General features: G+C 41.0%; 1 protein-coding gene across 2 annotated transcripts; it reads right to left on the bottom strand.

Moving 5' to 3' along the window:
• Window positions 1-2,241: 2,241 nt before the first annotated feature.
• On the bottom strand, window positions 2,242-6,273 carry stmn1a (stathmin 1a). 2 transcript variants are annotated; one of them, XM_044138060.1, is made up of 5 exons: window positions 5,829-6,273; window positions 3,680-3,722; window positions 3,432-3,604; window positions 3,120-3,311; window positions 2,242-3,043 (listed from the first exon to the last, which is right to left on the bottom strand). In XM_044138060.1, the coding sequence occupies exons 2-5, from the start codon at window positions 3,693-3,695 to the stop codon at window positions 2,972-2,974; spliced, it is 453 nt and encodes a 150-aa protein (XP_043993995.1). In that variant the 5' UTR covers window positions 3,696-3,722; window positions 5,829-6,273; the 3' UTR covers window positions 2,242-2,971. The 2 variants fall into 2 exon arrangements, with proteins under 2 accessions (XP_043993995.1, XP_043993994.1); XM_044138059.1 differs by having other exon boundaries at window positions 5,751-5,888.
• Between the last annotated feature and the right edge of the window lie 8,085 nt (window positions 6,274-14,358).

The following is a 14,358-nucleotide window of genomic DNA, read 5'->3' as shown; positions in this document are numbered from 1 at the left end:
GATGTGTTTTCCAAATAAAAATAATGATGAGGCCATTTCACTTTTCTAATGGGCCAAGTTCTGGGCCCGGTTTTCCCTGACTGCTCCCACTTGAGGGGACGGGTGGACCATTCACATTGTGGGATCTTCATGACATTTTTGGGAATCTCTGAGACGTCCATGGCCTCAGTCACCTCTGTATTGGTGGGGGAGAGGCCAGGATAAGAGGAGGCCAGATGGAAATCTGACCATCACCAGCTTCCCAACATCTAAAATACTATGTTCCAGTATTGTCTTATTGTGTCATTTGTTGTCATGTAAATGGAGCAAGAAAAAGCAATATCGACCCAGCAGCACATAACCTTAAAAAACCTGTATCAGTCGATCTCTACTCTGAACCCTCACTCTCAAAAATTATGTTAACTAAAGTAACATTGTGACATAAATAAGAGCAATACATAACTGAAATACTTCATAAATAATATCAATATTTTTCTTTTCTGTTTCTTGTCTCTGCTTTCAATTTCACGTTTGGGCTTTATCTCTAAAAAGGAGTAAGTCTCTGCACTCTTCTTTTCAACATCTCACTGATATCATCTGACAACAAAACTGCATCATTTCAAAAACTCAAAGTTGCACTGAGTATTTTGTCTAGTTTCTAGTGCAAATATTTTAGTGCACTCAAAATAAGACAAAACTAACTTACAGGTAACTTTTCAGCAAAAAACATAAATAAATAGGAGCTTGTTTTGAGTCAATAATACCTTAATATTAATGAAAAACTATTTCTATTAGCAGATCATTTACCTTATAACATTTTCATCAAAATTAAGGTATTAATGACTTAAAACAAGCTCCTATATCTTGCAGAAAAGTTTAACAACTAATCAACTAATCCACCAGATAGTGCCATCTGCAGTTTGTGTGCTGCAAATACAAGTGAATGTTGGCATCAAGAAGCACCAAGAGGACCTGGGAGGATCTGTTTTGTTGTTGGTCACCCTGAGGTGGAAGTAAAGACCAGGTCTGTAGCTCCTGTAGAAAAAAAAGTCATATTCAGCAAGTCCTCAGATGATTGTTATTTCAACTCTCTTGTTTTGAAATGCACAAATTCTGGCATTTTTATTGACCAAGACAAAGATTCTGTGACAATGCAGGTTTGCCTTCAAGGCAGATGTTGAGGAGACCTCTGGATTGGGCCTCTGCTTTTTGGTGATGTGGTTTTGTTGGCTTCATCAGTTTGTGATCTACAGCTTTCACTGGAGCAGTTCAGAGCTGAATGGCCGTTGCTGGGTCAAGGAAGAGGTTCTGCCCCAAGAGGAGGAGTTCAAGTATGTCATGGTCATCAATGAGGGATAAAGAAAGGGGCTCAAGAGCAAAACGCAAATTGGTCTGTTGTGAAGACAGCAAAGCCCAAAAATGAATCTTGATTTAGTGGGCGATCTGCTACTACCCTCATCTACAGTCACAAGCTCTGGGTAGTGACTAAAAGAACAAGATCAGATACAAACGTCTGAAATGAGTTCACTCTGTAAGGTCTCTGTGTTCTCCTACAGATAGGATGAAGCTCAGCCATCCTGGAGTAGAGCTGCTGCATCTCCACATGGAGGGGAGCCTGGACCTGAACACCCTGCTGAGGTGTTCAGATCCCAACAGCAGAAGATCCAGAACACAGAGGGATTATGTCTCTGTTGGCCTGTGAACACCTTGGGATTCCCCACGAGGAGCTGGATGCAGCCGAAGGTCATGGAGGCCAAAGCTGCTGCATCCATGACCCAACCCTAGAGAGGGTCATGGAGAAGTGATGATGTAACCTTCACTGTAGTTGAGTATTTTTGAAGTAATGCTGCTCAAGTGCATCTTGCCTACTCTATACATCTTACAGTTTTTTTCTCTTAGCAGCCATATAGTATCTATGTCTTGCACTAAGTTCAGATGTAGCTACCCAACATTGCCTTTCAGCACTTTGAAATCTTCTCTGCAATTAATTATCATCAATAGTTCTCTAATTAGTCTAGTTGGCTATACTTTAGCCACCCCACCACTAAAACACCAACCTTTAGTGCTGCTCTCAGTTTTTGCCAAGTTCTGTTAATCATTTAACTACATGCAGGTCTCCCAGCTTCAAACATCCTAGTTAAACTGTATGTCACAATCTCACCAGCAGAGGGAGCCATAATCCAACCCAGCAGCTTTCACACTGAGGATGTACAATATAATGGACACTTTCATCTCAAAAAGAACAAGACATTTACACAGCAACCAATTTTACACTTTATTTGTTTTAGTACAACAGTTTAAGTCAGCTAGCCACTTTTCTATTGAAATGCCAGAAGTGTATTGCTCTTATGCATTCCACGTGTAGACATCTGCTCAGTGATGTTGACAATGACCTCCAGTTGCATGATGGGCATGTTAATTCACAGCTATACAGCAAGAAGTCGTGTGCTTTAAATCAACCCCATTTTTTTCATATTTTTCTTTTTTATAAAAGCCAAGAATCAGCAGTGGTGCAAAAAACCCCTCATGACCTGCAGGTAAAAGTTAGCTGAATCCGGGAGCAAAGCTGCATGTCCAACAGCCAACACCTCGATGGAAACTTGTGCTACTTTTTAAATATACAGTAAGTGCCAAGAACAGGTGTGGTTCACAGACGGTTTCAAACCCACTATGAAACGGGTGGTAGTAAAAGACCGATGCATAGTGACATGCTTCCCGAGAAAATAAAAAACACACACCGCTAATATCAAAGGAAGGGGGCTCAAGCTGCACGGACAAGCTACATGATGACTACAGCAGACTCAGAGGAATTATCCACATGTAGAACGAGCGCAACTACACTGATATAGCAGGAGTTGAGCCGTTAAATTCACAAAGTAGAAGTTGTATTTCCAAAAGAGGTGGGTCGTGAAAAAACAATACTGGCTGAACAAAAAATAAATTAATCTTTGGATACGTAAAAAACCCTATACAATCCCCCGGCGGCTCCCCCTCAGTCCTCTGAGCCGCCTTCTGAGCCGGGCTCCTTGTCCTTATTCTTCCTCACCTCTTCCAACTTCTTGTCCTGTAAAGACAAAAGCAGAAGGTAACAGTGGATCCCCATGTCGCTCCACGCACACGTCCAGGCAAACGCCACCAACCTTCTCCTTGAACTTCTCATTCATGGCTGCCATAATGGCTGTGCGGTTCTCTTTGTTGGCCTCCATCTTCTGATTGAGCTTCTCCTCTGCCATCTTGCTGAAGTTGTTGTTCTCTTCCATAGCTTTCTGTAGCACTTCCTTTTCATGCTCCCGCTTCTCGGCTAAGTGCTTCAGAACCTCGGCTTCATGATTCTGATGGCAGAGAGGGAAGTTAGCCTCAGACCGCTTCAGCAAACTCTCCACTACTTGCATACAAAAGCAGAAGACAAACCGGTCAAGGGGTTTGGCAAGTTTGTGGTCTTCTCTTCTTACCTTGCGCCTCTCTTCTGCGGCATCCAGCTTTCTCTGAATTTCCTCAAGAGAGACGTCCTTCTTCTTGGGAGGAGACAGGGGGAACTCTCCTTTAGCATCTGGGGCTGGAGCACCCAGGATGACCTCAAAGGCCTGGCCAGACGCCCGCTTGTCAAGCTCCTTGACCTGGATATCTGAAGAACACCAGAGTAAAGACACCAGGAGATTCCAGCAATTTAAAGATACATTTACTTTAAATACAAAACTACCTTCAGCTGATGCCATCTTGGACACAAGTGCAGGACAGGTAACCTGAAAGACAGCAGATTTTATTCATACAGTACAAAATCTGATTATTAATATTATTTATAATATTATAATATTTTTATAATATTATTAGATTAGATGATTGCACGATGGACTGTAGCACAGAAAGCTTAACTGATTTTGACTGCAGCTTCTAGCTTTGTTCATAAAAAAAAAACAAAAGATTAAATTTCTAAATTTATTTAAATCATAAATGTGAAACATATGGCACTTTTGGCCTTTAGCAATCAAATCATTTAAAGCAGGGGGCTGTAGCCTGTACCATTTGCAGCAAGTTTAAAAAAAGAAAAAAAATCCAATGTGCAGGGAGTGTGGGTAAACTTTCTATGGGATGTTTATTTGTAGGAAATTTTGTATAAACATTATTTTGACGATGTCTCATCTAATATATATATATATGTGTTGCTGGTTCCATCGTCATTCTGTTGTGGGAAAATATATAAATGGAAAACTCAACTGCTCAAACTAACATCTGTTATATTTAAAAGCCATTAGCTGGTTCATTTTTAACCACAGTTACTAGTTCTTAGTTGTAGTTAGTTGTTAGGCATTATGAAAGCGCCAAATAGCCGCATGTCGCTGACCCCAGCTTCGGTCATATACAGAGGAGACATCTTTGTTCACGCTGCCAATAAAAAAAAAAAGAGAAGAAAAAAATAAGCAGCGTCAACAGCGACATCTGGTGGCGCACTGTGTGTCTGCATAAAACCACCGCCCATCAGCCCACACAACACACTGCATTCAGAGGCTCCCTGTCGCGCACGCGCCATTGTTTATGTTCCAAATTGCAACAGCATTGACATTCAGATCGATCAGAGACCGATCGAACCCCCGCCCCCACCCCTCCCTCCACCCAAACGCGAAGGGAGGGGCTCCTGGATAAGCAGAGTCACCGTGTTAATAGTTAATGAGACCAGTCACAATCTGCTGAAACAAAAGACTGCCACTGGGGCGTGTTCGGCGCCCAGACGCGACATAAGCGACACATAAGCGCTACATAAGCGACATGAATGAAGAATGTGCAGATCCACGGGAACATCAGCAGCAGGCAGCACCTGTTCCTTCCACCATGTGCTCAGAGGCAAGAGGGAATCAGGGAGGGGTGAACCCACAGATGGGGGGGCGAAAAAAAGCCACAAAGAGATGGCTGGGAAAATATCTGCTGTACTGACTAACAACGAGCAAAAATGATGAGATATAACAGCAGCCATGTTCTGTGATGAAATGGCTTTCTGGTTAATTAGACGGCTGAAGAACTGTTGAGTTGTTCCAGAAACAGAGACCTCCCTTGGCATTTCTCTGGGGCTAACGGCTAGCTTAAGTTCTTTGTTGACCCTTCTTAAATGCCAAAAACCACGAAAAAAAGTCGTACATATGACCAAAATAAAGATTTAATAGCCCAAACAGATAGAACTGTCCAACAATTAGCGATTCGTCAAGCCAACAAAGCTTCAAGTACTTTAACAAATCTTAGTCGTATAAATTCAATTTGATGGGTGTTATTAGCTCCATTTGGAGAAAGCAGCAAACAAAGAAGCTTTTATTCTTACAGCCACAAGGGGAGCAGCCACAGACAAAGGGGCGCTCAGACTGGACACTTCGCTGTAAAATACATCTAAAAAAAGAATGCGTATACAAAAATAAACTGACTACTGCAATATATTAGAAAATTTAAATACAAAGACAGTCGAGTCGAAGAGGCAGAAATGACTGGTCTGAGTGTCCCCTCAGAGCCGACCGTGCCAATGTCTCCCTGAGTACAATGGGCTGCCAGCCCGCCATCCCACCGACACGAACAACGGCCGTTTGTCTCCAATAAAACAAAGCACAAATAACAGGCGAGCAAGTTTTCCTAACGCCTTTAGCTCATATCCAGCCGCAATTCACACATGACGAAAACAAATTACTACAAAACAATTCATTCTAAGGTGAAGAAAAGCTTCCGCTGATTAAAGAAATCCGACTCAATAAGTGAGGATTTGTAAAGTCTGACGCTGAGGTGAATACTCCTACCTACAGACGCAGGATAAAGCTCTCCTGTCGGGTTTCTGGGCTAGAGATGCTGCCTGCCTGCCTGCCTGTCACACCCACCTCAAACAAGCTGCGGATGCTGCTCAGCTCCTCACTCTTAGGTTTCACCACAAGCCTCAGGCACGAGCAGCCTCAGCGCGCGCATTAATAGAACACGGCCCGTGACGTTACAGCGGTCTGCCACCAATCAGTTGGCGCTATTCTGCGCGTGGGGATTGTAGTTTTTTCTTGAGGATGTTCAACGTGATGGTGCAACCATTTGGCTCTGTTTTTGCTGCCTATTGTAATGAGTGGAGGATGTCTTCTATTATTTTATTGTTTTTTACAATCCAACGTGCTAGTTATATTTTTTTTGTTCTTGATAAACAAACATTTTGAAAACCTTCTAGACCAAACATCAAGTTTTACACATATATTCATTGTTGTTGTTATTTTAAGATGAAACAAGCTAAAAAGTTAGTCTAGACTCCATAATTCTAACTCAGCGGTGGGCATCTCCTGGTCCTGGAGGGCCGGCCTCCTGCAACTTTTAGATGTTTCTCTTCTTCAACACACCAGAGTCAAATAATGAGGTCATTAGGAGGACTCTGGAGAACCTGACTGCTCTTAGGAGGTGATTCCTCTGTTGGATTCAGGTGTCTAAGAGTTGCAGGACACTGACCCTCCAGGACCAGGAGTGCCCACCCCTGTTTTAACTCACGATGATTATGTAACACAGTCACTTAAATACAGCAGATTCACCAGAAGAAAATTAAAGTTTTGGGCTGGCCTAATCCAGTTAAGAAGTAAATCTTTTGCTAGGCAGACTGTGCAAATATCACCAAGTAGACTCCAACCAAAGATGAGTTGGTTGGACGCCTCTTTGGTTGATGATGAGTCAACCAAAGATGACTCCTTATCTTTGGTTGACTCGAAATGTTTTTCAACCTGAATAATGGAATTAGTTTGAAGTTAGATGAATCCATGTGAGAAATATGCTGACTTTTGACATGGAAAATGACAAGAACACCTGTGTGTAAAACAAGGAAAAACTGCTTTCTCTAATTGTAGCTGCAATCTAATCAACCAGTCACTGAAATGTGGCTAACTTTAGTCATTTGGACTGCCCAAATGTAATACTAAAGTCAAAAAGAAAAATAGTCATAATGAGGTATTTGTCTGTAGAAATTTGAGGAAAGAGATTAACTGAAACCCATTTGGAAAAAGGCTGTAACATAACATGATATGGAAAAAAGGAAGCACTGTCAGCACTTTCTGGATGCATTGTGCAATCATTTGGAAAAATATTTTGAACCTTCCTTGCCAATGAGATGTAGCTCATTTTGGGAAAGAACTATTTTTAATATTTGGAGGCGTGTGAAGTTTCACATGTCCAGTTGTTAGCATGGAGCGTCCAATATCTGCATGTTAGCTCTGGAAAAAGAAGAACTGAAGGTGGAACCAAGCAGAATGATGCGCATGATGTCATTCATATATTTTTCAATGTATTTGCTTTCTTTCATGGAGGTAGCCATGCTGGCCATGTGTGTTTTTGCTGAGAAAACTGCTGTGAGCGGTCAGCTGGACCCTGAACTTAATGATCTGCTGATTCAAACATGAAGCATCAGCACACATTGCACTGGGCAGAGTCCAGCTAGCAATAACCACTGGGGAAGATTTTAAAGAGCGCACTGCGGCAATTCAAAGACCAACACAGGCTAGAGTTCTGTCAAGGCACATTTCAAGATGCAAATGTGTCTTAGCAAACAAACAGACGTGATATTCTGAGATAAAACCCTCCAATAAAACCATTGCTCCTTTTGGAAGTGCCAAACTTTAGGACAGCAAGCACTCCCTAGATTTTATTTTATTTGTTATCAACTATGCCCTGTGACAGACTGGCGACCTGTCCAGGGTGTACCCCGCCTCTCGCCCGGGACGCAGCTGGAGATGGGCACCAGCAACCCTCCCGACCCCATTAGGGAAGAAGGGTGTAAGAAAATGGATGGATGGATGGATGTTATCAACTATTTTTAACTTACCATTATTCTGATGACAGCAGAAGGAGATCAGTGTTTGTTCTGTCACAGAGACGCTGCACTGGAAGTATTTGATCTGAGAACATTTAGATCTATTTTTACCTCTGCCTTGTGTGAATATCATTTCATTTTGTGGGCTGGCTCTCCGACTGCTATCAGTGTTGAAATCACTTTCAGTGATGTTCCCTGGATGCATGTGGAGCATTCACTTCTCCACCCGGTCTAGATGTTTGGCTTGTGTTTACGTCTGTTTGTCTTGAAAACCTTAAGAAGTCCGGATAATTTAAGTCATTTTCCTTTTTTTTTATTGACATTTTAGTTCTAAATGTCACAACTAAATGTCTGATTGTGACAGTGTCCACTACAGATGTGCGCAAAACTTTGTCTATATTCCGCTAACATCAAAAAAATCCTAGTGAGGATTTGCATTGTGGTGAGTGGAAGCCGGGCCGTTCATGTAGACGACACCTCTGATGCAGAGCAGCTCATCCTCTGCTCAGAATGGTGCTGTTCTCTGGAGACACACACATCCACCCACCGCAGTGGATTCCACAACATCGATGTTATTTTAATCTTGAAACTGAATCTCTAATTCAGATGACTTTTGTAATAAATCTAAAAAAAAAATTATCATTAAACCTTTGCAATGTGTCTGATGACAGGACTGAGTGATCCTGGTGATGACTTTAATCTGTATTTCAAGACATAAATGCTGTTTACTGGTTAAAATCTATCATGTTTTGATGAGAGGGTATTGTCATATGTATAGCTTTTTTCTTTAAGGAAATGTTTCCATGACTTTGTTCATGTACTTAAATGCAGACTGTATGAAACACAGAGATATTCCACATGGGTGGGTGAGGTTAAATGTTGTGCTTGCAAATAAAAATACATGAGTAATGTGTAAACTAGTTAACAGAATATATGGCTGAGAAGAAGGTGACATGAAATACTAAAGCAGTGAGAAACATTGGGCATCATCCTACCATTGACTTCTTCAGCAATTTCAATTGTACAAGATGACAGGTCAGCCTTTGCTTTCTTCGGACCTTCTTTTAAAAAACACTGACTACACCGGACCAGCAGCAGCTGCTGAGAACCGCACTTTTTGAATTTGCTCTTCCAAGTTCTCTGTCAAATTCCTCAAACCCTTAGGGTGCATACAAGGCAGATCTGCTTAGTCTGCTTTAATCCAGCTGCAGTCTGCCTGGACAGTCTGGTTCATTTGGGGAGGTGTGAATGCATAATCGAACTCTGATGCGGATTAAAAAAGTGAACTCTGGTCCACCTACAGAGAGGGTGGACCAGACTCGGTCTGTGTTTGTTTGAAGTGAACTTTGGTGCGGCTCAAATGCAAAAGTGATCATCAGTGGAGTGGCGGCCACTCCAAAAGCAGGAACTATAAACTATATTGCAAGGCATTCTGGGTAAATATAACCAAACAAATGTGCTAGTGTGGCATTAGCAAGACAAATTGCTTGTGGTCTTTTACTAAAGACAAAAGAATTTCTTTGTCTGGCTTTAGTTATTTATTTTATTCTGTTAATGAGAGCATGACTGAATTACTGCCAGGTCCTCAACCTGTGTTTGATCCCCATGTCTGAGGAGCTGTGTACGGCAGTGTGCTCCACTGCTCCAGTCAGACAGCAGATTCAAGACTTACAACATCAGCCTTTCTCCTTTGGCTGGATCTAAGATGCCTTATTGGATCAAGTGAGCAGAGCAGGGAGTGAGCAGGAGGCAAATGGAGACAACAGGTTCCGGTAGAACTGTGTGAGCGCCACTGAAGAGGACTGGATCTTTGGTCTGCAGAGAAATACTTTTAGACTTTGTGTTTGTGTGCCAGTGAGTATCAAAGTTTGGGATTTGATCAAGAATCTCTTCTTTCAAATGAAACAAATTTTATTTCGTGAGAATAATTTTTTTTTGTCTTTAGGGACGCCGAGACTTCAAGTCTAGTGAAAGTTTTGTAAGAGTCTCTAGAGGATGGGGACACATGACGGGAATGTGATCAACCAGTGCTGTGCTTCACCTGTGATGTTGCTAATGCTGCAGGAGCTGATCCAGTGCAGCACACAGCACAGGAGCAGCACTCTGCTCTCAGAGGCGCTCTAGCATGTTGGTCGCTGACCCATTTTTCAGCACACACAAACAGAGAGCGGACCACCGCTCCCCCCACCCCTTCTGCCTCTCCCATCAGCAAAGCTGGTAGGATGGAGCAGAGAGCTCATAGAGAGGGAGCTTGATCTGATTGTCATGACGATAAGAAGTATGACGGGGATCCTCAGGAGTTAGCATGTGGAGCGCTAGGCTAATCTCCAGCTAGCCTAGTTGCAGCAGATACACAGATCCCATTTGCAGCACATCATTAGGATGCTAGCAGCAGCAGAGTGCTGAACCCTCCAGCTAACCCGCCCAGTAATGCATTGGAAAAGAATGCTGTCTGTGTCATGTTAACCAGAAGCTGCTCTTATGTTTTAGTTGTGATAACTTTACGTAACGGTGGGTTACATCATCACCAGCTCAGCTGCTTCTCTCTCTCTCTCTCTCTCTGGGAGGCTGCAGGCCGTCTGGAAGAGGTTCCAGCATCCCCGCCCCCACCATGTGTGTACAGTCTGCATACGTGTCTGAGAAATGGCTGCACACGTGCAAAATGTACTGCAGCGCTCACTGAAAGATGAGGGTGCAGCTAATGTTTCCAATTCTTTATATTATTATTTTTGGCATAATTATCAGTTGCTAATATTAGTAAGAAAAAAATATATATATTAAAGAAAAATAAGAGAATAAACCAGCATAAAGAAAAGCTTAATCAAATTTCTGGGTCTTTTTTTTTTTTTTCTTAGAATTTTTTGTTCAGACCTAAGACAGAGTTTAGACTAAATGTATAGGTGTCTACAATACACTTTCACCCCTTCACTGTCCACATGGACCCATTGACTAACATGTAAGAATTTTCGGGGCTCGTATTAAAGGGGTAATAACATATCAACATGAAAAACAGTAACAATACAAGAACAACAACAAAAACAACAAACAAGTGCAAAAAATATACAATTCAAGAGAAAATCAAAACTATTTGGGGTTTTTTAGGTAGAGTTGAGTAACTACAGTACAAAAAAATACAACAAAAATAGTATTTGAAGACGAAATCTGAAACCTTAAAATCGACTTTACCACGCTAGTATGTGATGCTGATATCAACCTGGTACTGATATTATCAATATTTTTGGACTGATCAGTCCATTTCTACAGTCTTCAAAAAGAGTGAGTGAGTAAAGGTTTATTTTGGTATCGATCTGATACCAAGTAAATAGAGTGCCAGTATCGCTGCTCCTGATACTGTTTATTATATAGATTTGATGCGTCATCACACTTCTGACCTACAGGTTGTGTGTTTTTTCCTTTGAATTTATTTGTTAAAACTTAGGGAAAATACAAAGTTTCTTGGTGTCCACAAAATACTTCAATAACATCTTAACATGACAAACAGAAACAGAAAAACCAACCAATAAAAATGTGTGAAGAATATTTCTAAATAAAGTGCAAACAAATATAAATTGAGAGCAAATCAAAACAAAATCTTTTTTGGGCTAGAGTTGGAAAACTGCAACACATAAACTAAATAAAATTTCAAGACAATATTAAACTAAAGTATCAGTCTTAGCACATTAGTATCCAATATTGACACTGACTTGATATGGTTATTATTGATATTTTGGATTGATCCATCCTCCTCTACTATTCACTGGAGGGTGAAATTTGTACCATTCCTAAACTGCAGTCGGGAGGCACATAAAGTTATTCCGCGACTGTTCACACTTTGCACACCCCTGCTGTAGATGTCAGCTTCTACAGTGGTGCAATAATGGTTACCACTGTGTGTGTCATTGCATTTTGAGGTACATTTGATGCTTGACGTACTTAAATAGACAATAAGTAGAGGGAGGTCTCAAATATGTGTGAATTTTAGCCAGTTATTGTTCCTAACCCCTACGAATACCAGGGTCCGCTGTATTTGAGGGTTTGAAGGTATTCACACTTATGATAAATATTTCATTTTAGTGTTGCATTGATGTTTACACTAATGCACCGTAAAGTCTACAGTGTTTTATGAACAGTTCCTAAGGGGTTAAGGATGTTTTCAGCCACAGAGCAGAGCTTTAGACCTCAAGGTTTGTGTTTAGAGTGGCTCTCAACCAACTTTCTGTTTGCTTTGGCTGTGTCACTTGTTGACGATCGGAGAGTTTGGGGGCCCAATCCACAGCCGTTATTTCAAGCATCAATTTTTGTTTGCTTGTTTAAAGGGGACATATAATACAAAATTCATATTTGGCATGTTTTTGTACTTCCATTAGAAGGAAAACCACTCAGTTTGTTTTCTAGCATAAAGTTCACGTTTTTTGGTGTCTGGAAAATGAGCCATTCCAGTATCTGAATAAGTCACCTTTAAAAAATAACAGATATAAATGACACAAACTTCGCAAACTTTGGGGTGGGAAAGGTGCAAAAAGTAATCCAATCTCTTCAGGTCAACAAATGGTGGATCAGAAACATAAGCCAACATTCCTGCCTTTAAGAAATGCTTCCATTGTTTGGACATGTGTGGTCTCAGCCATGCTAGAATGCAGGTAAAGATGGATAGAATATCAAGATGCTACTGCCTACAAAGTGACAGAGAGATAAACCAGCAGTGGAGCTGGTTGTTGTTAAATCGGGGCTTGTTACCATCACTGGAGTCCTGAGGGAGTCTGATGTCAGTCCCAAGGCAGACAGAAGAAATGCAACAAACAAAGGGATGAAAGGGAGTGGCTGGTGATAATGGAAATCTAAAGGGAATAGAACAAAGATTTGCAGATTACCTCCAGATGGTCTCTGAAAAATTAACGCATCTCATTAGGCTGAGAAGTAGATGTGCGTAAAAACCACTGATATGGACGTTTGTTGGTGTGTAATATTCATAATCCCAATGTAGGAGATTAGTGTTGGAATCATTTAATCATATCAAAATCCAGTCAAACAAGCCAGATGTCTGCCTGCAAAGCTCAGCGCAGTTTATTTATCGGTGTAATCTCATGCTGGCTAGCTCTGATGATATTTATTTAGTCTGTGATATTTATTTCTGAAATACTGTTCCCTCCATTTTTTTTACCTGACTGGGAAATAAAATGTGAGATTTCTGAGAGAGACTCAAGAAATAAGATGAAGGTTTCATAATTTAATTTAAAAAAGCCCTCACGTTAACACACAGTAAATTTACAGAGAATGTATATCATGTTTTCCCTTATTTACAAGTATGAGGTGAACTTGCATTATTTGCTTTTAGATTGAAACTAATTTTCTTTCTGAAACTGCTTTTTACCAGCATTGCTCTGAGAAGTAACTCCTATGATGAGCTCAGCAGATGAGCAGTTCCATCAGGTGTTTGCTAATTGCTGCTGGCTAGTCTGAAGGAGTTGAGGTGGGGAGGGGTGCACTGCGGCATCTCTTAGGAACAGCAGCTCAGAGGCGGAGCTGTGCCTGGAAGGCGGAGCTGGGTCCACCCAGGTGTTTTGGACAGCTGAATGGTTACCATGGAGATTAAAGGATTTCTCAAACATGCATGAAAGAATCAAAGCAATACTACAGGTATGCTTTTGATGAGGGAATAACATGATAACATGATGTAAAACTTTAAAAAGTCAATTTTACATAATATTGCCCCTAAAATATAGAATTATATTTTTATCTTGGATTATCTTTGTCTGATGTCATTTTTTTAAATGGTCTGAAATATTTAAGTGCCAAATGAAAGTAAAATCATCAAGAAGGACTGCTGCTCAATAGGAGTTGGAACTGATCCTTTATCAAATCTTGCCTTCAAACATGCTTTTACATCATAGTCACTCAGCCGTATATTTTTTTTACTCTTGCTTGAGTAATTTCTTACACGGTTACTTTTTGCTTGAAGTAATGCAGAAATTGTGTGAATAAGATTTCTGGGTACTCATCCCCCCTTGGGTTTAATAATAACAATATGGTTAATTATATTCTCTCCTCTGCTGTAAAAGACAGACTCTGTGTTTACCATGGCTGACTTGTATATGTCACAAATAGAGAACCATGGCTGACAATGAACTCACTGACCTTTACGCAGGAAAATATTTATGAGATGTAGCAGGGCCTGGGGCAAAGCTACAAAGCTACAGTGCAATTTGCTGTTGAAGAAAACCAATCAAGAAGGTTTCAGTCTATTCTGGTGAAATGACTGGAGAGGAGGAGGGACTGAAGCTTTCACAAAGAATAAATATGGCATACTGCATAGATGGTAGAGATTAGTGAAGCCATAGAGTGTGTTTCAAAAATCTACCAACAAACAAAGGCCATTTGTGGAAAGTGGGGACCTTCTCCCGGTTCTCACCTTTTTTGTAGTTCTACTGGTCTACTAGTTAGACTTAGAGTTATGGTGTGAATAAAGTTTTAGATAGGGTTAGGATTGGTGAAATGCACCAAAACAGGACACAACGGTGGCCTCCTGCATAATCCTGGATTCATTTTCTTGAACAGAGCGGGTTTGAACTCAAATAGGGAGT

This window comes from Gambusia affinis, linkage group LG14, assembly GCF_019740435.1.
Source record: "Gambusia affinis linkage group LG14, SWU_Gaff_1.0, whole genome shotgun sequence".
Taxonomy (NCBI): Eukaryota; Metazoa; Chordata; class Actinopteri; order Cyprinodontiformes; family Poeciliidae; genus Gambusia; species Gambusia affinis.
Note: the sequence above shows the minus strand (reverse complement) of the source record. Positions and strands in the feature narration are given on the sequence as shown.